Source organism: Erinaceus europaeus, chromosome 12, assembly GCF_950295315.1.
Source record: "Erinaceus europaeus chromosome 12, mEriEur2.1, whole genome shotgun sequence".
In the NCBI taxonomy this organism is placed as follows: Eukaryota; Metazoa; Chordata; class Mammalia; order Eulipotyphla; family Erinaceidae; genus Erinaceus; species Erinaceus europaeus.
The window spans coordinates 99,407,780-99,435,169 of NC_080173.1; the positions used below are offsets into that span (position 1 = coordinate 99,407,780).

Below are 27,390 nucleotides of genomic sequence, written 5' to 3' on the forward strand. Positions count from 1 at the left end.
AAGAAAGACTCGAAGGAGGTAAAGGCATAAACCACAAAGGTACCTGGGAAGAGAATTCCCAGCAGAAGGCCAGTGTTGGGCAGGCTGGAGCCTGATCGGTGAGAGTGGAGTGAGCCGGAGGCGGAGTAGGGGAGAGCAAGAGTGGGTCCCCTAGAGCCTCGGAGCTTGCTGGTTTATCTTACAGAAACCCAGAAAGGCACGGAGACAGAAGCAATTTTTCCCCCCTTCAGGGTTATCTCTGGGGCTTGGGGCCTGCACTACGAATCCACTGCTCCTGGAGGCTATTTTTTTTTCATTTTTGTTTCCCTTGTCCTTACCCTTGTTGTTGTCATTATTGTTGTTATTGCTGCTGTCGTTGTTGGATAGGACAGAGAGAAATGGAGAGAGGAGGGGAAGACCGAGAGGGGGAGAGAAAGACAGACACCTGCAGACCTGCTTCACCGTCTGTGAAGCGACTCCCCTGCAGGTGGGGAGCCGGGGGCTCGAAGTGGGATCCTTATACCGGTCCTTGTGCTTTGAGCCACCTGCGCTTAACCCGCTGCGCAACAGCCTGGTCCCCAGATATGTTTTTTTGTCTTACTAGAGCACTGCTCTGCTCTGGCACCTTGCAGCCTCAGACATGAAAGTCACTAACAGCACTGTGCTACTCCCCCAGCCTATAAGGGGATGTGCTGGCACTGCTGTTTGCAGCTGCAAACATCTGGAGGTGATGGGCAGTGCTATCCATGGGGAGTGGAGGTCCGTGTGTGCAGTGGTCACAGAGGATGAGGACAAAGGGACGGTGTGCGTGGAAAACGTCCTGGCACTGCTCTGGGAGGTGGGGTGCGCCCCGGTGCTGCCCGGTGCAAGCCCTGCACATGCCTGTGTGGACTGTTTCCTGCCCCCCTCCCCACGGTAAGAGGCAGAGGTCAGAGGGAATCCCCAGGGCCCCGCACACTCTAAACTCACCCCGCTTGGGAAAAATCACCAGCAGGGAGGAGTCATCCAGATGCCAAGATCTCATGATCTGGGTTACCAGGGAGTGTCAGGGTGTGTACCAGGGCGGGGGGGGGGGGGGGTGGCGGGGGCCAGTAAGTGTGATGTGAGGGAGTTAAGGTGGTCTCTCACTCACCCCCCTCCACTGTGTTTCCCTGGCAGCGAATGGTCAAGAATCTGGAGAAGGAGCTGGCGCTGCTCAAGCAGGAGCTCGCCATCCACGACAGCCTGGTAAGGGGCTAGAGGAGCAGGGCCCAGGGTACCCGGTGGGTACAAAGACAGGGTGGGCGGGGGCAAAGGGGTCAGGACAAGGGAAGGGCAGGGGGCAGGTGGGGAGTGGGGCTGTTGGACTTGGAGGGCGGGTCAAGTTGAGGCTGGGGAAGAGACTGAGGGACAGAGAGGCTAGAGACGGGGTAGTGGGGAGAATAATGAAATCCGGAAGGATGTGGGCAGGGCAGTCAGATAGCGAGGGAGCAAAGGTCAGTGGTACACAAAGAAGTGAGGGCGGGGGCCAGGCAGTGGCGCACCTGGTTACGCGCACACATGGCAGCGCACAAGGACCCAAGTTCAAGCCCCTGGTCCCCATCTGCAGGGGGAAAGCTTCACCAGTGGTGAAGCAGGGCTGCAGGTGTCTCTCTGTCTCCCCTTCTCTCAATTTCTTTCCGTCTCCGTCTCTATCCAATAGTAACTAAATTTTAAAAATATCTTTAAAAATGAGAGAAGTGACAGAGTCAGGGCTCTGGGAAGTTGGGGTACAGGGAGAAGATAAACTGAGTCAGAGGGAAGGGAAGCAAACCCTGGGTGGTAGGGGAGCACCAGGGAGCCCTGGGGCAGAAACCTGTGACTGACCGCTCAGGCGGAGGAGCAGCAGGAAGGATCAGGGAACTCTGAAGGTGACCACCTGGTGGGTCAGGGGAGAACAGAACACACCACACTCTGTTGGAGGGTGAATCTGAACTCAAGTTTTATTTAGCAAGTGAGAGTTTATATATCCTTCAGTCTAACATAAACAATATCTGGAACAAAGCTCATTTCTTGATTAGACGGCCTTGCGGTTTTACACAGTAATGTCGTACTTCATGGGGTGATGCATTTCTGAGTAACAGGCTTAGCAGATAGTATTTTACGTAGAGTTTTAACATATTTCATAAGAGCAGGTGAGTAAGTATTACTAAGAATTTTTCCTAAAACTTTATGTATTTGATGACCCGTAACTTCGTCCACCTCATTTCTTGTTCATCTGTATCTAATCTGGGAACAGGGGCTGTTTGTCCCGATTACACGGCATCATTACCAGTACATAATGAAAACAATAATCAGAGTTTCCAATTTAGATCTGCTCAGGATGCCAAGACCCACTCCCAGAATTCTTCTTCCTTGAAGAGAGTTTTCTTGGGTGCTGACCCTGTCAGACCTGTCGTTCTGGAGTTGAGTGGGGCGTGGCAGAAACCCAGTGGTTCTCAGGTCCCGGTGTGCTGGGACGCAGCCAGAGAACCCCACTGCTTGCTATAGCAGCCCGCATGCCCGCAGTCCCTCCTTACACCCCCACCCAGTTGCCCCTCGGGGACCCCAAGCACCTAGCCAGCCAGTCAGAACCTTCACTCAGCCTCCTCTGCCGGCACTCGCCGGTTCCCAGGATGACCCCTGCCACCCCCACTTGGGCTCAGGTGGAGTTTGACATGTTCTTCATTCTCCTCCAAGGCCAACCGAACCCTGGTGAACTATGACCCTATGGATGAAGTCCAGATTGCAGAAATCAACTCCCAGGTGCGGAGATACCTGGAGGGGACTCTGGACGAGATCGACGTAAGCATCCTCTCCTGGGGACCACCATGCCTGGCAGACCTGGACACACACACACACACACACACACACACACACACACACACACACACACACACGGTGCTGCCTGGCGTTGACTCTCACACTGCGTGGGTGCAGTGGGCCCCCAGCTGGGCTCCTTCAACCCACCGAGCCTCAGCTTCCTTGTCTGTGACAAGCCTGTAGGTACCCACAGAGTGGCCAGCTGCCTCCAGCAGCTGGTAACATGCAGGAGGTGCTTAATCACATGGCACACGAGGGACTGGCCCTGAAATTGAACCACCCCCTTGGTGAAGCCCTGGGTCACTTGTTTCTTGCTAGGGTGACCTCAGCAAAATGCTTAGCTGCATGCATTCCAGTGGCCTCCATGGGAGGAAGACTAAGGTGGGGTTAACTGAGCTCACTGACTCAAATGCTGGCCTGTGCCAGGCCGAGTAAGGCCGTCAGAGAAGGGTGGTCCTGATGCCCACCCACATGGCAGACGCCCAAGGCCCATGTTGGAGGGGCCAACATGGAAGAGACAACTACACAGGGAAGAGCCCTTGAGAGAAAAAGGGCTGTGATACACCCAACTAAGCTCACACAATACGAAGCGCAAGGACATGTGCAGAGATCTGGGTTCAAGCCCTTGGCTCCCCACCTGCAGGGGGGACACTTCACAAGCAGTGAAACAGATCTATAGGCATTTTTCCCCCTCTCTGTCTCCCACTCACCTTTCAATTTATCTCTGCCCTATCCAGTAAAGTGGAAAAAATGGCCGCCAGGAGCAATGGATTCCTAGTGCCAGCACTGACCCCCAACAATAACCATGGAGGCAGAGAGAGAAAGAGGGGGAGGGGGAGGGGGAGGGAGAAAGGGGTCCTGTTTCCATCATGCAGGCCATCAGACCCCTTGTCTGGGAGCTAGACATGTGGAACCACATATATGTGGGCAGCAGGTCGCGAGAAGCAGGCCTGGGGCAACTGAAGGGCAGACTCCCATCCCCAGTTAGGGCCTTGTCCAGATGGGCGCCCTCCAGGGTAACGCCTGTCGGTAAGAGTCAGCAGACTCCCATCCCCAGTTAGGGCCTTGTCCAGATGGGCACCCTTTAGGTTAACGCCTGTTGGTGAGAGTTAGCAGGGGAGGCCTTGCTTTCCTCTAGCTGTCGGTATGTCTGTGTCTGTGCCAACACAGAAAACCTAACAGAACCTTTTTCTTTTCTTTTTAATATTTTTCCCTTTTGTTGCCCTTGTTATTTTATTGTTGTAGTTATTGTTGTTGTTACTGATGTCGTCGTTGTTGGCTAGGACAGAGAGAAATGGAGAGAGGAGAGGAATACAGAGAGGAGGAGAGAAAGACAGACACCTGCAAACCTGCTTCACTACCTGTGAAGCGACTCCCCTGCAGGTGGGGAGCCGGGGGCTCGAACCGGGATCCTTACTCTGGTCCTTGTGCTTTGCGCCACCTGCGCTACCGCCCGACTCCCAATGCTTAGTTTTAAAGGTGTCCACCTGGTATTTCTTTGTTTTCTTGAGGAGGACGTGACTGCTACTTTGTTAAGATGTTCCATTCTTGAGACAGACAGTGCAAGGGTTAGCCAGGAAGTTCTGGTTTCTTTACAGACACAGCCTCACGCACAGCTCTATGGTGGATTCTAACCTCTTCCTTGTTGTCTTTCCTTTAGATAATCAACCTCAGGCAGATCCAAGAAGTGTTTAACCAGTTCCGGGTGGTTCTGAGGTAAAGAGAGCTTCCTTACCTACCCCCTCTCCTGTATCAGGCTTGCTGCCATTTCGTTTCTTGTGGTCTGGACGTCAGCCTCCCCAAAAATGGTTGTGTCTCAGACGTGTGAGGAGCCAGATCGTAGTCCTGGGGACATGTACAGGTCTCTGTTGTCCCTGACAGTCTCTGCCCCTGAACGCTCAGATCCTCCGGCTTTCTCTTCCCTTCACCTGGGGGAAGCAAGCGAGGAGGACAGCTTTCTAGTCAAAGGCTGCTCAGAGAGGAGGCCATCCCCAGTGAATGTTTCCTGAGTCCCTTCATTGGACAGGGGGTCTTTATGGAGTGCTGACCCTGAGGGGGCCAACACAGAGCTTTACCAACACAGGAATAACCCTGCCCTGCCTCGCCACACCTGTAGCCTAAACAGCACATGACAACTGGCCCCACACAAACTGGTCAGCTGATTGTAAAGCGGTGTGATAGACAGAGCCTAGGCAGGGAAGCACAAGCCAGCGCGAGGCTTAGAGTCCTTGACAGAGATCCTCTCAGAGCAGTTGTTCCTGGCACCTGAGAATGACATGTTGGCTTTTGAGCTGGACAGTGGGTGTGTGCACCATGTGTGGGAGCTGGTTGTCTTTATCTGGCCTGGTTCGAAAGGCGAGTGTGGCCCCATCACAACAGGCCACACTAGTGCTGAGCTCTTGTCCCAGTGGGTTCGGTCTGGCTGCAGGTACAAGGTGTCCTCTCTCTCCAAAGCCAACAGGAACAGGAAATAGAGTCTGCACTGCGCAGAAAGTACACCCTTATAGACAAGAATGATTTTGCTGCCATTTCTGCTGTCCAGAAGGTAAGTTCAGTTACTGGTGCTGACAGTCTTCATTTCTGATTTCCCCACCCTCAGGCTTTCCCAGAGGCAGCAAATATTCTGCATGAAAGCGGATTAAGGTCACCAGGATGAGTGTGGGCTGACCATACAAGTGCAAAATGAAATGGAAAAAAAAAATCAGTAAATAAGTAAACAAACAAACCAGAGGCGTGAATAATAATAAATAATACCAACTCCTAGGGCTTAGTTGGAAACAGGCCTTAATCTTAAAAACAAACAACAACAAAAAAAAAACGTTCAGGATACGGTTTTCATCAACCAGGCCAGTGAAAGTAGACTTCTGGTAGGATGGCCAGAAACAGGTCTGTAGGGACAGACTGAAGCTGGCGGCAGCATTCCCGTCTCAGGACTAGTGAGAGTGGACACATTCACCTCGTTCTGGCAGAAGTGCAGACTTAGGTCTCCAGGGGCCTACACCCTTCGTCTAACCCACTGCCCCTTGGCTGGCCTCTCTCCAGGCAGGGCTTGCAGATGTTAATGGACACCTGGTGGGTGAGCCTGATGGACAGGGCTTTGGCCTGGGGGTCATCCCTTTCTCGTTCAAACCTGGAAAGAAAATCAAGTCCAAGAAGACATTCAAAGATCAGCTCAGGTGAGTGGCTTCCATGGCAGGTGACAGGGAGACATGAACTGTCCCCCACACCCCCATTCGTCTTGGCTACTGAGAGGTCACAGTGGATGTCCCTCTGCCAGTACTGGCAGCCTCTGCAGGGCCCGGGCTGCCGCTGGTTTCCACCCTCACAGAAGCCCCATGAGGTAGGAGTGGACATCTCCATCATCCTCATGAAGGAAGTTCCCCGGAGAGGGGAAGTCTCTTTCAAGGTCACTCCACCGGTCAAGAGGTAGAGTCAGTGTGGGAAGCCAGGCTGGCACTGGTTCTCTCTCTCTCTCTCTCTCTCCCTCCCCCCCATCCCACCCCCGCCTCTAGGGTTATCACTGGGGCTCAGTGCCTGAACAATGAATCCACTGCTCCTGGAGATCATTTTCATTTTTACTGGATAAGACGAGAGAAATGGAGAGAGAAGGGGAAGATAGAGGGGGAGAGAGAGAGACACCTGCAGACCTGCTTCACTGCTTGTGAAGCGACCCCCCTGTGGTTGGGAAGCCGGGGGCTTGAACCAGGATCCTTGTGCTTTGTACTGTGTGTGCTCAACCTGGTGTGCCACTGCCTGACCCCCACACTGGCTCTCTGGAGCTTCAGGTGGAAAGGCCTCCCAGCAGGATTCTTCTGTGTCTCGGCTGACTAGCACTCCCACCACCCTCAAACCAAGACTTGTTTGTGTGAGCAAGTTGGGAAGTGTGGCAAGACTCACTTGATGAGCCACTGTCTCTGGGGGAGCACTGGACCAGAGCAGAGACTCTGGAGCTGGTGGCTGTGCTCACTCCTGCTCTGTCTGTCTGTCTGTTCTTCCCCCAGGTTTTTGCTGGGCAACGCACCGACCTGATTCATCACTCCTGAGGAACAATTTTTTGTCTTTTTTTTTTTTAAATCTATGATTTAACAATGTTTTACAAAATGCTAAGAATTTAGCAGTGTAATTTCAGATCCAAGCCTGGTGTGTGTGAGTCACCTGCACCAAGGATCTGTGCCCACCCTGCCCCCATAACCAATGTTGCTCTCACAAAGTCCAAGCCGAGTTTGCTTACTACTTTCTTCTGGTTCATTTGCTTAGTCCACTGTTTTCCACAGGTGAGTGGAATCATCTGACAGTAGCCAGCGCCTTTTTTTATTTTTTGTTTTTTACACGAAAGATGAGAAGCAGAGAGGGGGACAATGAGAGAGAGAGAAAGAGAGAGAGAGAGAAGAAGGGTGGGGGAGAGGGCCAGGTGGTGGCACACCTGGTTAGCCACACACAAGAGAGTGTGCAAGGACCTGGGTTCAAGCCCATGGTTCCACAGGGCTGCAGGTGTCTCTCTCTCTCTCTTCCTCTCTCTCTTTCTCTCCCTCCCCTCTCAATTTCTCTTTGTCTCTATCCAATAATTAATAAATAACTCTTCGGGGCTGAGTGGTAGCATCCCTGGTTGAACACACATGTTACAATGCTCAAGGACCCCGGGGGCTGGGTGGTAACTCAGCAGGTTAAGCACGCTTGGCACAAAATGCAAGGACCAATGTAAGGATCCCAGTTCGAGCCCCCAGATCCCCATCTGTAGGGAGGTTGCTTCACAAGTGGTGAAGCATGTCTGCAGTGTGTCTATCTTTCTCTCTTCTCTCTCTCTCTCTCTCTCTCTCTCTTTCTCTCCCCCTCCCTCTAGGGTTATTGCTGGGACTCGGTGCCAGCATTAGAATCCACTACTCCTGGTGGCCGGCCATTTTTCTTTTTTCTTTTTTTTTTAATTGACTAGGACAGAGAGATATTGAGAGGGGAGGAGGAGATAGAGAGGAAGAGAGACAGAAAGACACCTGCAGCCCTACTTCGCTGCTTGTGAAGCTTTCTCCCTGCAGGTGGAGAGTGGGGACTTGAACTGGGATCCCTGTGCAGGTCCCTGTGCTTCATACTAGGTGCACTGCCACCAGGCCCCCTCTTCCCCCTTTGTCTCCCCTCCCCTCTCAATTTCTCTCTGTCCTGTCCAATTAAAAAAAATGGGAAAATGGCTGCTGCAGGTGCCTCTGACTCTCCTCACTGTCTTCCCTTCCCTCCGGTTTCTGGCTGTGTCTGTACAATAAATACAGATAATAAAAACTTTTTAGTCCCCCGTACCACCATAAGCCAAAGCTGAGTAGCGCTCTGGTAAATAAATTGAGAGAGAGAGAGAGAGAGAGGGGGAAAAGAGAGGCACCGTAGCTCTCGCCCACTTCTCCTGCAGCTTCCCCTATGCAGGTGCTCTCCTATGGTAGCTGGGAGCTTGAATAAGAGTCCTCACACACAGTCGTGTTCACTCTAGTGGGTGAGCTATGTCCTCTGTGCCCCCATCCCCAGCTGCCCTCCTTTTCCTGGGTCACCTGTGTGCAGTACGAGAGCCTCCTGTGCCTTCTTTGTCACCTCCTCCCTCAAATGTAGATGATAACAGAGCCAAAAGTTGTTGGGGTTTCTGTGGGATAAGGGTGAATGCAGGGCGGGTGGTGCTGTCCCTGCAATGAGTCACCAGGTGCAAGGACCGGGCCCACCTTCAGGGGGAAACTCCACAAGTGTCTCTCTATCTCCCTATCTCTCCCTACTCTCTCCTTACTTTTTTTTTTTTTTTTTAAGATTTTGTTTATTAGAAAGATAAGAGGAGAGAAAGAACCAGACGACATCACTCTGGTCCATGTGCTGCCAGGGATTGAACTCAGGACCTCATGCTTGAGAGTCCAGCGCCACCTCCCAGATCACTCTCTCCTTACTTCTCTCTGTCTCTATCATAAAAGAAGAAGGAAAAAAAAAAAAAGAAAAAGGGTGCTAAGAGTGGTGGAACTGTGCAGGCACCAAGCCCCAACAGTAACGTTGGTAGAAAAAAAAAAAAAGTGAATGCAAACCCAAGGAGAGTTTCCAGTAGGAATACTGCTTGTGTAGTACAAGAGGTGGCGCAGCGGATAAAGCACTGGACTCTCAAGCATGAGGTCCTGAGTTCAGTCCCTGGCAGCACATGGACCAGAGTGATGTCTGGTTCCCTCTCCCCTCCCCTCCTCCTACTCATAAATAAATAAATAAATAAATAAATAAATGAAATACTGCTTGTGGTGGTGGTGGGGAGATAGCATAATGGTTATGCAAAGAGATTCTCATACCTGAGGCTCCAAAGTCCCAGGTTCAGTCCCACCATAAGCCAGAGCTGAGCAGTGCTCTTGTAAACAAAATAAATACAATATATTTTAAAAAATAACTACTACTCATCACAGTCAGAGAGGTCAGAGTGGAAGAAGCATTGGGCTCTGAAGCATGAGGTCCCAAGTTTGCTCCCCAGCACTGCATGTGCCAGAGTGATGCTCTGGTTCTCTCTCTCACCCCTCACCTTCTTCCCTCTCTTTCTCTCTCATGAATAAATAAATAAGTAAATAAACAAAACATTACTTGCTATTGTCATTGCATAAGTTAAGGCTTTATCCCCCCATCTACATTTGTTGTCAGACTGAGGAGGGAGGGGGTGGTCGTGTGAGCCATGGGCCTTCTCTGCCGTGTCTCCCTGAGTGGGGTACCTGAATGCCAGCACTGACATGGACACTGACATGGACGCTGCTGGAGACGGGGCATCAGGGCACGGACTGGTCAGAGCAGCAAAGTAGCCCTGTGCTGCTTGACCGTGAGTCCCCATACAGATCCTCTGAGCTGGAGCTCTGCCGCTTCTTCAGAGGGAGGCCCTCAAAGGTCCTCAGAGGCGTGGCCCTTCTGAGAGCCCCTCGGGGTGTTCAGATCTTGACACTGCCCTGCAGCTCCTGCACAGACAGCCCAAGGGGAGACTCCTTGTTCTAAGGAAAGAGAAAAACACTCTCTTCTTCCTGCCCATCTGTGTGATTTGGGATTCCAGTCCTTGCCCTTTTATGTGGGGTGTTATTAAAATAGAACCGAGGAGGCTGGGGCTCCTAGTATAAGAGAACTGAGAAAGCTCACTCCCCCAGTGTCTGCGACTTCCCAAGGCCTGTGACCAAGTCCCGTCCTTTTCCTTCCAGCATCCCGGTAAGAAAGGAAGGTGCCAGCAGCCCTCTGAGTACCAAGGAGTTGGATATCTCCCCCTCCAAGACTCAGCTCATCCTGCCCCCCAGGGATGGGGATGTCAAAGACATGAGGGACCGGGAGACCTCCAGCACTGAGCCCTTTCCCTCAGACTCTCCGAAAGAGGAGTTGCGTCCGCCCAGGTAACCAGATGAATCCACAGTAGAGTGTGATCGCCAGTGTGTAAAGTGCTCGTGTAGAGAGGAGAGAAAGAGGGGTAAGTGCACGTGTCAGCATGCACAAGGACCCGGGTTCAAGCCTCTGCTGCCCACCTATGTGGGAAAGCATCACAGGCAGTGAAGCTGTGCGTGTGTCTCTGTCTCTCTCTCTCTCTTTCTATTGCCCCCTCCCTCTCAATTTCTCTGTCCTATCAAATAAAGTTTAAAACATTTTAAATAAATAAGTTAGGGAGAGAGAGAGAGAGAGAGAGAAAGAGGGGAGAAAAAAGAGGAAATAGTCATCAAAGACTAGGCTCACAGTCCAAACATGAAAACCATTCTTTGTCCACCACCACCACCCCCCCCAGTCTATGTTTGTTGTCAGACCAGAGGAGGGAGGGTTTGAGGGATGAGCCGTGGGCCTCCTCCCGTTGGGTCAGTCCCCCTGCTATGCCTCCCTGAGTGTAAGCACCTGAACGCCAACACTTGGAGCAGGAGGGCGGCTACCATCATGAGAACTGGTATGGGACTGTCCAAGACTTGGATCATTTCACACCCTCCAAATTTTAATCACTGAAGTGATTACATTTGCATACTTTGAATAGGTCACACATCCGAAAGGTATAGAATCGCCTGGCATGAGATGACTCAGCTACCTAGTCCCTCTCCCCAGTGACTCAGTAGTGTGTCTTTAGGAATCTGTCCCAAGGAAGTATTTTTGCTGTTGCTATCACTGGGGTTCCCTGCTCTGAGCCAGATTTTTCAAAGAGAGAGATATAGAGATATAAAGAAGGAAAGATACAACACTGAACCTCCCCCCCAGTGCTCTGGGGGGCTGGGGAGAAGGGATCAGGGCTTGAACCTGGGTCACATACATGGAAAAGCAGGTATTTTGTTTGTTTATGTCTCTGGAGCTCCACTTCTCTAGACTGGCCTTTTCAGATAGACACAGAGACAGAGGGGGAGAGAGGAGAAGACAGCACAGCACTGAAGCCCCAGTGCCTGGGGCCGGCATAGAACCTGGGTCGCGCCCTTGGAAGCAGGTGCTCTTTCAGGTGAGGTGTCTCACCAGCCTGGCCTCATCCTTCCACCCCTTTATCTTAATTTTGATGTATTTTATTTTTAGATTTCTTTATTTGTTTATTTTTAGTCATATCTAGGGCCTGAACTCTCCGGACTGACTTTTTCAGGTAGAGACAGAATGACAAGAGAGACAGAGAGAGAGACACCACAGCCCTCAAGCTTCCTTTAATACAGTCAGGGCTGGGCTTGAACCTGGCTCGCACACATGGCAGAGCAAGCACGATCCTGCTGAGCAATTTTGCTGGTTCATCTTATCTGTCGCATATCCCTGAGTTTCTTCTGAAAAAACGTTTATTGGTTTACTAACTCAAGAGAGAGCCGGAGTGCCGCTCTAGTGCAGGCAGTGCCCGTGATTGAGATGGGAACTCAAGCATGAGAGTGTGATGTCTGCCACTTGAGCCGTCCGCCTAGTCACTTTTGATGGATGTGATGTAAAGCAAACTACAGACAGTTCACTTCTCCCTGCCCCAACACAGCATCTTAGATTCCGTGAACTCTCAAAGATTTTGTAATAACATAGATAGAAGAAGACGTCTGTGGAGAAAGGTAAGAGTGGTCTGGGAAGTAGAGCAGTGGGTAAAGTGTTGGACTCTCAAAGTATGAGGTCCTGAGTTCTGTCCCCGGTGGCACATGTATCAGAGTGATGTCTGCTTCTTTCTTGCTCTCCTCTTATCTTTCTCATTAGTAAATAAATAAAATCTGAAAAAAAAATTTTTTAACTTACAAAGAGCAGCTGGGAAGGTGGTGCAGTGGTTCAAAAGCCTTAGACTCCTATGCATGAAGTCTCAGGTTTGATCACCGGCATCGCCCTGTGCCAGGGTGATGCTCTAGGTCCCCTTCTCTCCCACTAATAAATAAATAAATCATAAAAAATGGGGTGGAGGAGACAGTGTAATGGCCATGCAAACAGACGCTCGCACCTGAGGCTCAGACTCAATCCCCTGTGTCACCATAAGCCAGAACTGAGCAGTGTTCTGGAAGAAAATAAATAGGGGCCGGGTGGTGGCACACCTGGTTGAGTGCACATGCTACGATGTACAAGGAGCCTGGTTCGAGCCCCCATCCCCACCTGCAGGGGGAAAGCTTTGCAAGCAGTGAAGCAGGGCTACAGGTGTCTCTCTGTCTGTCTCCATCACGCCATTCCCTCCCAATTTCTGGCTGTCTCTATCCAATAAATAAATAAAAGATAATAAAAATTTAAATAAATAAATCCTCGAAGAATGTATGATATTTTGTGCTTTTTGCACATTTCCTCATTTGCTTTGGAATATTGGTCAGATGCCCTCATGTATAAAGTGAAACAGGAGGAAATGACCCTCCACAGTTTGGCTCCCGTCTGGGCTGGGTGCCGAGCAAGTCTCACTTCCTGACTCCAGAAGCCCCAGAGAAATGGGGTGAATTGCTATGCCACTTCTCCCTTCTCTCCTTCCTCCCTTCTTTGATCCTTAGGCCCAGCACCCCACCCTCCAAGCCTGTGGCCTTTGAAGACTTTAAGAATGAGCGAGGTAGTGAGATCAACCGCATTTTCAAAGAAAACAAATCCATCTTGAATGAACGGAGAAAAAGGGCAAGTGAGACCACACAGCGCATCAACGCTATCAAGCAAGAGATCGACACAACCAAGGAGGCGCTAAACGTCCAGAAGGCCCTGCGGGAGAAGCAAGGTGACTAGGACAAGCACGAGGCCATCGGGGCCTCCCGCTCCAAACATGGCTGCCTAGGGCCCCAGAGGACGCTACAGTGCAACCTTCAGCTCTGGGTCATCAGTAGGTTCTAGGCAGCCCCGGGGAGTCCTTCCTTCAGCTGGTCTGTACCTGTGTGTCCCCCAGAGGTGTGCTATCTCAGACTTAGCACACCTACTACCTGTGCTGCTACCTGTGCAGAAACAGGCTTTGGGTTCATAGAAGCTCCTCAAGAGATCGGGCCACAAGACTCCCAGGTCCTGGCATGGCCCAGTCCTTGGGAAGACCATGGGAAGCCCACGAGGGAATGAGTGTGGATCCAGAGAGCCAACGAATGTCATGGAGACCACCCCTCAAGCAGAACCCCTGAGACTTGTGCTGGCCTAGGGGTATCTCCTCACCTGTAGCAGGTGGTGCGAGGCGGGGGGGGGGGGGGCAGGCTTGACAAGGGTGTACAGCTGGTGACCCTGGCTCTGCCCTTAGCCCGGTGGTAGCCCGTGCCTGTACCTGCACTGTGGGCCAAGGCCCCTCATGGTTGAGCAGAAGACTCACCTGGGACACTGATCCCGTGTGGGTCCCAGATCTGCATTGAGTGGCCACCTTAACTGTGAGGCCAGTGGGTGAGAGGCTTCCCTGTGCACACGCCTGGTCTGGCTCCACTGTCATGCCAGTTTGCGAGGCTCCCCTAGCTACATCTCTGCGCTGTTCCTCGAGGATGACCTCACTGATTATCTGGGCATCTCCAGATAGCCTTAGTTTCTTTCTTTCTTTTTTGTTTGATAGGACAGAGAAACAGTGAGAGGGGAAAGGGGAGACAGAGACAGAGAGACAACTGCAGCCCTGCTTCACTGCTCATGAAGCTTTCCCCCTTGCAGGTGGGGACCCGGGGCTTGAACTTGGGTTCTTGCACATTATAATGTGTGCACTTCACCAGGTGCACCACCGCCAACTGTCCCCCCACTTTGATTTATTTCTGCAGGTCAAATTGACTAGCTCACTCACTGGGGGTGCATCTTGTAGAGTTACTTCTCAGAGAGCAACTTTATTCCCCAGTTCATGGGGAGACTGTTCATACCCTACAGATCAGTCCTGATGTGCTCTCTGTCCACACCTTCTTTGAATATACAACCCTTGTGACATGTTTAAACTGATATTTGGGCTTTGGGGAAAATTGTGACATATTTCTCTATGCCTTTCTTTTTTTAATATTTATTTATTCCCTTTTGTTGCCCTTGTTTTTTATTGTTATAGTTATTATTGTTGTTGTCATTGTTGCATAGGACAGAGAGAAATGGAGAGAGATAGGGAAGACAGAGAGGGGGAGAGAAAGACAGACACCTGCAGACCTGCTTCACCACCTGTGAGGCGACTCTCTTGCGACTCTCTTGCTGGGAGCTTGTACTGGGATCTTTAAGTTGGTGCTTGCGCTTTGCACCATATACGCTTAACCTGCTGTGCTACCGCCTGACTCCCTCTCTATGCCTTTCTTTTTTTTTTTTCCTCCAGGGTTATTGCTGGGGCTCGGTGCCTACACTATGAATCCACTGCTCCTGGAGGCTATTTTTCCCATTTTGTTGCCCTTGTTGTTGCGCTTGTTGTAGTTGTTATTGGTATTGTTGTCATAGCTGTTGTTGTTGGATAGGACAGAGAAATGGAGAGAGAAGGGGAAGACAGAGAGGGGGAGAGAAAGACACCTGCAGACCTGCTTCACCGCCTGTGAAGCGACTCTTCTGTAGGTGGGGAGCTGGGGGTTCGAACTGGGATTCTTAAGCTGGTCCTTGCACTCTGCGCCTTGTGCTTTATGCCTACGGTTCACTCCTGAATATGCCCAAGATGGAGTTCCGTGCCTGCATGATTCTGCTACCCCTGGTAGCCATCTTTTTTCTTTTAGATAAAAGGTGATGAGAGACACTAAGTAGAGAGGGAGAAAGCAAGAGAGACAGGATTATACCACAGCACCACCCCACAGCTGCTGAAGCTTCTCTCCCCTCTCACTCCCATGTGGTCACCAGAGAGCCAAGCCTGGGTCCTCACACTGGGTGAGGCGCCCTCTACAGGTGAGCCCCCACCATGCCCCTGAGTGGATGCCCCCCAAAACGCCAGCGTGGCTCCTCTGATGAGCGTCCCTGCTTCCTACGAAGCACTAGCAGACTGGCCTGTCTTTGCTTTGCACACACCTATGCCACACCTCAACCCCTCCTCTGGTGCCCCCTGTCTTCACGCTGTGCCAACACTGTCCCTTCTTTCTGGGACGCCTCCCTCCCCCACCCCAGGCGGGCACCGCATTCTCTGACCTTGCCGCCTCCTGCAGGTGAATATGAGAACAAGGGGCTGATGATCATCGATGAGGAGGAATTCCTGCTGATACTGAAGCTCAAAGACCTCAAGAAGCAGTACCGTGCCGAGTACCAGGACCTGCGCGACCTCAGGGCTGAGATCCAGTACTGCCAGCATCTGGTCGACCAGTGTCGCCACCGCCTGCTCACGGGTGCGCCACTCGGGGAGTCTCAGAAGACTCAGAGCAGGGCTGCGGCCTGGGGTCTACAAGTGGCCTCAGAGCTTCTTGGTGGCAGAGGCAGGGAGCAGGCAGGAGCTGCAGACTGTGGCTTCCAGGGCTCTGGGGGTGGGAAACAGAGCTGGGGACAGGGTGAGACCCTGCAGCAGGCAGGGCACACGGGGGTGGGGGGTGGGGGAGGCTGTGACAGGCAGGGAACCTGTGTCCTCAGCATCGTTTCTGTCTCCCTGTCTCCTCGCAGAGTTTGACATCTGGTATAATGAGTCCTTCTTCATCCCGGAGGACTTGCAGGTGGCACTTAAGTCAGGTTGCAGCATCCGGCCGGGTATGGTGCCTATTAACAGGGTTGTGTCTCTGGTGAGTAGCTCAGGGCGTCAGTCGATGGGTGGGCGAGCACGGGGCAGTGGGTGATGTTCCTGGCTCTGTTCCCTCTGCACACATGGCCATGTTTGAGGCCCCCCCAGCCTCTCCCCTGGCTGACCTAGGCAGGTGGGCAGGTGTCCAAGGACGGGGACCTGGACCTGCCCCTTGCTGCTGCCACCCTGGCAGTGGCTCATTCTGCCCAGGTGGTAGACATGGACTGGGAGGCTTGAGCTGCCCTGGATGGCAAGGGCTGATACCCACCACAGGCCCTGCCAGGGCAGATCCTGGCCATTCCAGGCCGGAGGGATTGTGCTGACCTTGGCCTCCCCTAGGGCGAAGATGACCAGGACAAATTCAGCCAGCTACAGCAGACGATGCTGCCTGAGGGGCCCGAGTCTGTCTCCTTCTACAATGCCAAAGTGAAGACAGAGCAAAAGGTAACTTGGGGGGGTCTCCAGCATGTTTATGCTCCAGGGGCCTCATTTCTCGGATGCCCACTGCAAAGAGGCAGAGGAAGAAACTCTAGCCCAGAGGAATACCAAAGGAGACCACCTGGGACCACAACAAGACAGGACTAGAACGACTTCAGGAAACCACCAAATCACCGGTGAGTGCAAACACGTGTGGCTCATGGACAGAAAGGAGCCTAGGGAGAGATTAAGTGGCTGGTAACAGTCTGGCAGTTTACCAGTTGAGACTCCACCTCTAATCTGTTTCACCAACAAAAAGACCGCTGAAGGGAGGAGAGGACTCCCCTGAGACTTACCAAATGCAGCTGTGAGTCTCCATTGCTACTGACCTCAGAGGCTAGAGCAGCGGCAGGGAGGCCCTGTGCTGACACCAGGGGACAGAGAACTGACAAGGAAACTCAGGAGAAGATCTATGCCTCGGTGACCTAGCAGTGGGGCTGTGAGAGTCTCTTTTCATAACCACTGGATTATCTCTGTCCCACCCTGCTTTATCTCTTGGTCAGGAGTCAGTGATTAAGCTAAGAAGCCTACTTATAGTTTAAAAAGCCCTCTGGCTCCCATTGCCTACAGGGAAGAAAAAAGAACAAAAGAAGCTTTTAAGCCACTGAGCTCCAACTCTGGGATTAAAATATTACTGAGACAACTGTCAGCTTCCACAACTGTGAACCCTTTAATTACCTTACTTAGACACAAGTCAATCCAGGCAAGAGTGATGAGTAATTTGAAAAGTACTGAGAGAGGGACCTCATAACATAATATATAAAATGGTTAAGCCAACAAGAAGAAATACTGGAGAAATGAACCAGGACAAGAGTCCAGCTAAAAAAGCCCTCCAAAGGGTGAAGCACAGAATAATAAACTCAACATCCAAACTAGTTAAGGAAATAATCACAGGAGTGAGTAAAGAGTTTGAAAGAATTGTCATCAGAAATGCAGAAACAATAAATGAGACCCTGGAAGAAAACACTAATTATCTCAAGGTTGTTAGAGAGCTGAAAGCTGAAATAGCTGAGCTAAGAACACAACTAGCTGAACAAGCTAAAACAGTATCAGAACAGGTTAAGAAAATAGGACTAAACAATTATTAACATCCATGCACCCAATGAGAAGCCATCTAAATACATCAAACATCTACTGAAAGAGCTACAGCAATATATTAACAGCAGCACAGTCATAGTAGAGGACGTCAACAACCCACTCTCTCAACTTGACAGATCATCCAGGCAGAAAATCAATAAAGACATAAGGGAGCTAAATGAAGAGATAGATAAACTAGAACTATTGGACATTTTCAGAGTCATTCATCCCAAGAAACTGGAATACACATTCTACTCAAATCCACATGAGTCATTCTCAAGGATAGACCATATGTTAGGCCACAAAGACAGCATCAGCCAATTCAAGAGCACTGAAATCATCCGAAGCATCTTCTCAGACCACAGTGGAATTAAACTAACACTTAACAATCAACAAAAGAGTAATAATAGTCCCAAAAAAGTGGAAACTCAACAGTACACTCCTTAACAACCTCTGGGTCAAAGAGGAAATCAAGGAAGAAATCAAAATGTTTCAAGACTTCGATGAAAATGAAGACACAAGCTATCAAAATATTTGGGACACAGCTAAGGCAGTCCTAAGAGGGAAGTTCATAGCTATACAAGCACACATTAGGAAACAAGAAAAGGCACAAATAAACAGCCTGATTGCACATCTTAAAGACCTAGAAGAAGAACAACAACAAAGGAACTCTAAAGCAACCAGAAGAACAGAAATCACTAAAGTTAGGGCAGAAATCAATAACACTGAGAATAAGAAAACCATACAGAAGATCAATGAAAGTAAATGTTGGTTCTTCGAAAGAGTGAACAAAATTGAGAAATCTTTAGCCAGATTCACAAAACAAAAAAGGGAGAAGACCCAAATAAATCAGATAGTAAATGAAAAAGAGGATATCACAACAGACACCGCAGAAATTCAACATATCATGCGAGGCTTCTATGAACAAACTGTATGCCACCAAGCTAGAGAACCTCGAAGAAATGGACAATTACCTAGATACCTACTGACTTCCAAAACTAAGTAAAGAGGAACTAGATAACATGAACAGGCCCATCACAGCTAATGAAATTGAAACAGTTATCAAAAATCTTCCCAGGAATAGAAGTCCTGGACCAGAATGTTTTACAAATGAATTCTACAAAACCTTCAAAGAAGAACTGATACTTCTACTTTTAAAAGTCTTCCAGAAGATTGAAGACACTGGAATACTCCCTTCCAGCTTCTATGAAGCCAACATCACTTTGATACCAAAAGCAGACAGGGACACAACCAAAAAAGAAAACTACAGACCAATATCTCTGATGGGCATAGATGCGAAAATATTGAACAAAATTCTAGCCAGCTGGGTACAACAGTATATTAAAAAGATTGTTCATCATGACCAAGTGGGGTTTATCCCAGGGATGCAAGCTTGGTTTAATATATGTAAATCAATCAATGTGATCCACCACATCAACAAAAGCAAGACCAAAAACCACATGGTCATATCAATAGATGTAGAGAAAGCCTTTGACAAAATACAACATCCTTTTATAATCAAAACACTACAAAAAATGAGAATAGATGGAAAATTCCTGAAGATAGTGGAGTCTATATATAGCAAACCTACAGCCAACATCATACTCAATGGTGAAAACTGGAACATTTCCTCTCAGATCAGGTGCTAGACAGGGCTGCCCACTATCACCATTACTATTCAACATAGTGTTGGAAGTTCTTTCCATAGCAATCAGGCAGGAGCAAGGAATTCAAGGCATACAGATTGGAAGAGAAGAAATCAAACTCTCCCTATTTGCAGATGACATGATAATATACATAGAAAAACCTAAGGAATCCAGCAAGAAGCTTTTGGAAATCATCAGGCAATACAGTAAGGTGTCAGGCTACAAAATTAACATACAAAAGTCAGTGGCATTCCTCTATGCAAACACTAAGTTAGAAGAAGTTGAAATCCAGAAATCAATTCCTTTTACTATAGCAACAAAAACAATAAAATATCTAGGGGTAAACCTAACCAAAGAAGTAAAAGACTTGTATACTGAAAATTATGAGTCCCTACTCAAGGAAATAATAAAAAAAAAAAAACCACAAAGAAGTGAAAAGATTTTCCATGTTCATGGGTAGGAAGAATTAACATCATCAAAATGAATATATTACCCAGAGCCATCTACAAATTTAATGCTATCCCCATCAAGATCCCAACCACATTTTTTAGGAGAATAGAACAAATGCTACAAAAGTTTATCTGGAACCAGAAAAGACCTAGAATTGCCAAAACAATCTTGAAAAAAAAGAACAGAACCGGAGGCATCACACTCCCAGATCTCAAACTATATTATAGGGCCACTGTCATCAAAACTGCTTGGTACTGGAACATGAATAGACACAATGACCAGTGGAATAGAATTGAGAGCCCAGAAATGAGGCCCCACACCTATGGACATCTAATCTTTGACAAAGGGGCTCAGACTATTCAATGGGGAAAGCAGAGTCTCTTCAACAAATGGTGTTGGAAACAATGGGTTGAAACATGCAGAAGAATGAAACTGAATCACTGTATTTCACCAAATACAAAAGTAAATTCCAAGTGGAACAAGGACTTGGATGTTAGACCACAAACTATCAAATACTTAGAGGAAAATATTGGCAGAACTCTTTTCCACATAAATTTTAAAGACATTTTCAATGAAACGAATCCAATTACAAGGAAGACTAAGGCAAGTATAAACCTATGGGACTACATCAAATTAAAAAGCTTCTTCACAGCAAAAGAAACCACTACCCAAACCAAGAGACCCCTCACAGAATGGGAGAAGATCTTTACATGCCATACATCAGATAAGAGGCTAATAACCAACATATATAAAGAGCTTTCCAGACTCAACAACAAGACAACAAATAACCCCATCCAAAAATGGGGAGAGGACATGGACAGAATATTCACCACAGAAGAGATCCAAAAGGCTGAGAAACACATGAAAAAATGCTCCAAGTCTCTGATGGTCAGAGAAATGCAAATCAAGACAACAATGAGCTATCACTTCACTCCTGTGAGAATGTCATACATCAGAAAAGGTCACAGCAGCAAATGCTGGAGAGGGTGTGGGGTCAAAGGAACCCTCCTGCACTGCTGGTGGGAATGTCAATTGGTCCAACCTCTGTGGAGAACAGTCTGGAGAACTCTCAGAAGGCTAGAAATGGACCTACCCTATAACCCTGCAATTCCTCTCCTGGGGATATATCCTAAGGAACCCAACACATCCATCCAAAAAGATCTGTGCACACATATGTTCTTAGCAGCACAATTTGTAATAGCCAAAACCTGGAAGCAATACAGGTGTCCAACAACAGATGAGTGGCTGAGCAAGTTGTGGTATATATACACAATGGAATACTACTCAGCTGTAAAAAATGGTGACTTCACCGTTTTCAGCCGATCTTGGATGGACCTTGAAAAAATCATGTTGAGTGAAATAAGTCAGAAACAGGAGGATGAATATGGGATGATCTCACTCTCAGGCCAAAGTTGAAAAACAAGATCAGAAAAGAAAACCCAAGTAGAACCTGAAATGGAACTGGCGTATTGCACCCAAGTAAAAGACTCTGGGGTGGGTGGGTGGGGAGAATGAAGGATGATAAATGACATAGTGGGGTTTGTATTGTTAAATGGGAAACTGGGAAATGTTATGCATGTACAAACTATTGTATTTACTGTTGAATGTAAAACATTAATTCCCCAATAAAGAAATTAAAAAAAAAAGTGGAAAGATATTCCATGCTCATGGGTTGGAAGAATTAACATCATCAAAATGAATATACTACCCAGAGCCATCTACAAATTTAATGCTATCCCCATCAAGATCCCAACCACATTTTTTAGGAGAATAGAACAAATGTTTATCTGGAACCAGAAAAGACCTAGAATTGCCAAAACAAACTTGAGAAGGAATAACAGAACTGGGGGCATCACACTCCCATACCTCAAATTGTGTTATAGGGCCATTGTCATCAAAACTGCTTGGTACTGGAACATGAATAGACACACTGACTAGTGGAATAGAATTGAGATCCCAGAAGTAAGCCCCCACACCTATGGACATCTAATCTTTGACAGAGGTGCCCAGACTATTAAATGGAGACAGGGGAGTCTCTTCAACAAATGGTGTTGGAAAAAAATGGGTTGAAACATGCAGAAAAATGAAACTGAACCACTACACCAAACATCAAAGTAAATTCCAAGCGGATCAAGGACTTGGATTTTAGACCACAAACTATCAGATACTTAGAGGAAAATATTGGCAAAACTCTTTTCCGCATAAATTTTAAAGACATTTTCAATGAAACGAATCCAATTACAAGGAAGACTAAGGCAAGTATAAACCTATGGGACTACATCAAATTAAAAAGCTTCTTCACAGCAAAAGAAACTACTACCCAAACCAAGAGACCCCTCACAGAATGGGAGAAGATCTTTACATGCCGTACATCAGACAAGAGGCTAATAACCACAATATATAGAGAGCTTGCCAAATTCAACAACAAGAAAACAAATGACCCCATCCAAAAATGGGGGGAGGACATGGACAGAATATTCACCACAGAAGAGATCCAAAAGGCTGAGAAACACATGAAAAAATGCTCCAAGTCTTTGATTGTCAGAGAAATGCAAATCAAGACAACAAAGAGATACCACTTCACTCCTGTGAGAATGTCACACATCAGAAAAGGTCACAGCAGCAAATGCTGGAGAGGGTGTGGGGTCAAAGGAACCCTCCTGCACTGCTGGTGGGAATGTCAATTGGTCCAACCTCTGTGGAGAACAGTCTGGAGAACTCTCAGAAGGCTAGAAATGGACCTACCCTATGATCCTGCCATTCCTCTCCTGGGGATATATCCTAAGGAACCCAACACACCCATCCAAAAAGATCTGTGCACACATATGTTCTTAGCAGCACAATTTGTAATAGCCAAAACCTGGAAGCAACCCAGGTGTCCAACAACAGATGAGTGGCTGAGCAAGTTGTGGTCTGTATACACAATGGAATACTACTCAGCTGTAAAAAATGGTGACTTCACTGTTTTCAGCCGATCTTGGATGGACCTTGAAAAAATCATGTTAAGTGAAATCAGTCAGAAACAGAAGGATGAATATGGGATAATCTCACTCTCAGGCAGAAGCTGAAAAACAAGATCAGAAAAGAAAACACAAGTAGAACCTGAACTGGAATTGGCGTATTGCACCAAAGTAAAAGACTCTGGGTGGGTGGGGGAGAGAATACAGGTCCTTCAGAGGACCTAGTGGGGGTTGTATTGTTATGTGGAAAACTGAGAAATGTTATGCATGTACAAACTATTGTATTTACTGTTGAATGTAAAACATTAATTTCCCCAATAAAGAAATTAAAATGAAAGAAAGGAAGGAAGGAAGGAAGGAAGGAAGGAAGGAAGGAAGGAAGGAAGGAAGGAAGGAACTCTAGCCCAGGGAGTTCCAGGGTCTATGAGTATCTTCTGTCATCTACAGCATCCTAGGCTGGGACTGGGATGAGTAGGGGCCCTGCACACCAGGACCAGGCTGTGACATGCTGGGCTGTTTGAGTCAGTGTGTGACCACAGTCTAGCCAAGAGCTGCCAATCCCTTGAACTCTATCCACCAAGAAGGGCCTCTCTAACAGGGACCACCCTGCACAGATAGGAGGGGATAGAGAACCAGTGACAGCCAAGACACATTTAGACTGGCAGCAAGGGTCTTCACTATGCAGAGACCCAGCATGGAGACAGAAAACAGAAGAACCACGTTCTGTGGGTGTCTCTGTGCCTAACAGACATTCTTTAAAATATTCATTTATTTATTTATGAGAATCAGAGCGCCACTCTGGTACATGTGATGCCAAGGATTGAACTCAGGACCTCATACTTGAGAGTCCAACACTGTATCCGCTGCACCACCTCCTGGGTCACTAGAGGCATTAAATTAATATTTTTATTAATGAGGAAGAGAGAAAGCTGGGGAGATAGCTTAGTGGTTCTTCAAAAGACTTTCATGCCTGAGGTTCTGAAGTCCCAGGTTCAATCCCCAGTATCACCATAAGCCAGAACTAAGCAGTATTCTGGAAAAAAAGAAGGAAAAGGAGGAGGAAGAGGAAGAAAGAAAGAAGGATATAAAGGAAGGAAGGAAGGAAGAAAGTAAAGAAGGAAGGAAGGAAGGAAGGAGTCAGGTAGTGGGGTACCAGGTTAAGCTAACAAAGTACAAAGCTCAAGGATCCTGGTTCGAGCCCCTGACTGCCCACCTATAGCGGGGTCACTTCACAAGCAGTGAAGCAGGTCTGCAGGTATATCTCTCTCTCTTCACCTCCTCTCTCAATTTCTCACTGTCCTATCCAACAACAAAAAATGAAAAAAAAAAATGGCCACCAGGAGCAGTGGATTCATAGTGCAGGCACTGAGCCCCAGTGATAACCCTGGAGGCAAAAGAAGGAAGAGGAGGAAAAGGGAGGAGGAGGGAGGAGGAGAAGAAGAAGGAGAAGAAACAAAGGTAGGAAGAGGGAGACATGGTGGGGGGCCAGGAACCAGAGCATCACTTTGGCATATATGATGTCGGGGATCAAACTCAGGATCTCATGCTTGAGAGCACAATGCTTTATTCACTGTGTCACCTTCCAGGCCACTAAAGAGAGTTCTTATGTGACAGGTAACAGTTTCACCTGAGTTCATTTGCCTAAGAACAGCTTTGTGGGGCTGGGAGGAAACAGCCCGCCTGGCGGGTGGCACACATCGCTGTATGTGACGTCCTCAGGCCTCACTCCACGCCCTGGCAGCACAGCACTGAGGGAAATGCCTTGGATGGTGTGGAAGCACTGAGGTGTCTTGCCCTCTCAGTCTCTCTATCCAAAATAAAAATAATAAAAAGAAAAATAGAGCCCGGAAGAGTAGATTGCATAAAGCGGGAGTCGGGCGGTAGCGCAACAGGTTAAGTGCAGGTGGCGCAAAGCACAAGGACCGGCGCAAGGATCCCAGTTCGACCCCCGGGCTCCCCTCCTGCAGGGGAGTCACTTCACAGGTGGTGAAGCAGGTCTGCAGGTGTCTGTCTTTCTCTCCCCCCTCTGTCTTCCCCTCCACTCTCCATTTCTCTCTGTCCTATCCAACAATGACAACACCAATAACTACAACAATAATAACTACAACAATAAAACAAGGGCAACAAAAGGGAAAATAAATAAATTTTAAAAAAATTGCATAAGGCCTTGTGCCATGAAACAAAAGAAAAAAGTGGGCTCAAGAGGGGTGGGGTTGCATAGCACTGCGAAATAAATATATTAATTAAACTGCATTAGAAATTTTTATCTTTATTTGTTAGATAGAACCAGTCAGAAATTGAGAGGGATGGGAGAGAGAGACAGAGAGACACCTGCAGCCCTGCTTCACCACTCATGAAGCTTTCCCCCTGCAGGTGGGGAACGGAGCCTCAAACCTGGGTCCTCGCGCACTGTAACATGTGCACTCAACCAAATGCGCCACCACCCGGCTCCCGTAAACTGCATTTGGGTGGCACTTACTTACATTATCAATTGCGATTTGGTTTGAACAGTAAGAAGCGCGAGAGCAGAAAGACTCAGCGCCAGCCTGCTCTGACAGAGCCCTGCCGCTAGTTTCTAGTTCCACACCGCAGTGCTGGGCATGTCTCTTCTCCCACTGGCATCGTACACTGAGGACCCTCCCAGCCAACCCGGATATGTCTCCGTGATCTTTTTAACAGCTGCACAGTACTCCATCACAAAGATATATCAGACTTATATATAGCAGAGATAGTTAACCTATCTTGTGTTGAGATGGAGTTTTTAATAGAAAAGACTTCCATTTTAATTAACATATAAATGGGCATTTTTTGGGGGGGGAATTTAGGGTAATTAAACTCATAAGGCAGAAATAGAGTTGTGATTGTTAGAGGCAAAAAAAAAGAAAGAAGAACTGGAGTTAGTGTGCAGTACAACAAAATTTCTGTCGGAGAAGATGGAGCAGAACATAGTGGGAGGGGAGGTGCCACTGCCGCATAGGACAGAAACGGTCCGGGGGCACAGAGCTGTGCAGCAGACAAAAAATTCCTACCTGTGTGTTAATGACTACTAGAAATAATGCAAGGTCAATCACTCCTGTAAGGCTAAATACATATCATAAAAATAAATAAAGAAATCTCATTTTGTGCTTAAATTGTCAGTAGCGTGATGTGACAGTCACACACAAGCAACAGCCAGACAAGGCATCAGAGATAAAACCCCAGAGCACTGCCATCGAAACAGCCACTTTTATACCTACACAACATTTTTTAAAATCCATTCATTTATTGGGTAGAGAAATTGAGAGGAGGGAGCTAGAGAGGGAGAGGGAGAGAGAGAGAGAGAGACCTGCAGCTCTGCTTTCCCCCTACAAGTGGGGACTAGGGGCTCGAACCAGAGTCTTTGAACATATGCATTCGACCAGCTGCACCACCACCTGGCCTCATTTTAAAATGTTTTTCAGCAGTCTGAGAGGTAGCAAAATGGATTCTCGTTCTCTCTTTTTAAATTTTTATTTATTTATTTGGGAGAGAGAGAGTTGGAGAAAGAGGGATAGAGAGAGAGAGAGAACCAGACATCACTCTGGTATATGTGCTGCCAGGGATGGAACTGACGACCTCATTCTTGAGAGTCCAGTGCTTTTTTAAAAATATTTATTTATTTATTTTTCCCTTTTGTTGCCCTTGTTTTTTTGTTGTTGTTGTAGTTATTGTTGTCATCGTTGTTGGATAGGACAGAGAGAAATGGAGAGAGGAGAGGAAGACAGAGAGAGGGAGAGAAAGACAGACACCTGCAGACCTGCTTCACCGCCTGTGAAGTGACTCCCCTGCAGGTGGGGAGCCGGGGGCTCGAACTGGGATTCTTAAGCCGGTTCTTGAACTTTGCACCACCTGCACTTAACCCGACGCGCTACTACCCAACTCCTGAGTCCAATGCTTTATCCACTGCACAATGGATCCTCAAACTTGAGGCCCCAAGTTCAATTCCTGGCATTTGTATGTGTCAGAGTGATGCTGGGGTTCTCAAATAAATGATTAAATCTTTCAAAAATAAAATAGCCTTTTACATTTTCTTTAGAAACGATGGATGAAACATGTTTTTCCTAGAATTAGGGCCAGTCAGAGTAAATCCTGTCACAAAACTGTATTTGCAGAGCTGGAAAGATAGGCTTACTGGAGCCAAGTGCTAGTGCACCTGGTTAAGTGCACACAGTACAAGTGTGCAAAGACCCAGGTTCAAGCCCCTGGTTCCTACCTGCAGGGGGAAAGCTTCATAAGTAGTGGAGTAGAGCTGCAGATGTCTTTATGTCTCTCTCCCTCTCTATCTCACCCTCCTCTCTCAATTTCTCTCTGTCTCTATCCAGTAATGAACAAATAAAAATTAAAGGGGGTCAGGCGATGGCGCACCAGGTCGAGCACACACAGTATGAAACGCAAGGAACTGCGCAAGGACCCTTGCAAGGGTCTGGTTCGAGGCCCCTGGCCCCCACCTGCAGGGGGTCGTTTCACAAGTAGCGAAGCAGGTCGGAAGGTGTCTGTCTTTCTCCCAGTCTATTTCCCCTCCTCTCTCAATTTCTGTGTGTCCTATCCAATAAAAGTGAAGAATGGCTGCCAGGAGCAGTGGATGCATAGTGCTGGCACCGAGCCCCAGCGATAACCTTGGGGGCAAAATAAATAAATGAATAACGAAAGATAGACTTACCATCTCATTCAAGTGCCTGCATGTGACCCAGGCCTGAGCCCCGACACCTCATGACCATGGAGGCATCTCCTCCACTTTTCTCTTTCACTCTCTCTTTCTGAAAGTGGCCCATGGACAGTGGAGTGCGCACGTCACCATGTGCCAGGGCCTGGGGTCAAGCTCCCAGCCCCACCAGCAGGGAGCAACTTTACAAGCACTGAAGCAGGACTGCAGGCGTTCTTTATCTCTCCCTCTCTCTGCCCCCTTCCCTCTCAATTTCTCTCTGTCTCTATCCAAAAAAAGGGAGGGATGGCC

At 48.2% G+C, this 27,390-nt stretch overlaps 1 protein-coding gene across 7 annotated transcripts in view; it reads left to right on the forward strand.

The window, feature by feature from the left end:
* The window catches only part of KIF9 (kinesin family member 9), a 63,410-nt gene that overhangs the window by 35,356 nt on the left and 664 nt on the right, over positions 1 to 27,390 (forward strand). For 6 of the 7 annotated variants that reach the window (XM_060204798.1, XM_016192898.2, XM_060204795.1 and 3 more), the window contains 10 exons: positions 1,138 to 1,206; positions 2,677 to 2,781; positions 4,460 to 4,515; positions 5,254 to 5,344; positions 5,842 to 5,975; positions 9,972 to 10,157; positions 12,705 to 12,919; positions 15,249 to 15,425; positions 15,694 to 15,809; positions 16,148 to 16,252. In XM_060204798.1, the coding sequence (XP_060060781.1) occupies positions 1,138 to 1,206; positions 2,677 to 2,781; positions 4,460 to 4,515; positions 5,254 to 5,344; positions 5,842 to 5,975; positions 9,972 to 10,157; positions 12,705 to 12,919; positions 15,249 to 15,425; positions 15,694 to 15,809; positions 16,148 to 16,252 (1,254 nt within the window). The remainder of the gene's footprint in view (positions 1 to 1,137; positions 1,207 to 2,676; positions 2,782 to 4,459; positions 4,516 to 5,253; positions 5,345 to 5,841; positions 5,976 to 9,971; positions 10,158 to 12,704; positions 12,920 to 15,248; positions 15,426 to 15,693; positions 15,810 to 16,147; positions 16,253 to 27,390) is intronic. The other variant, XM_060204797.1, reaches the window with a different exon arrangement.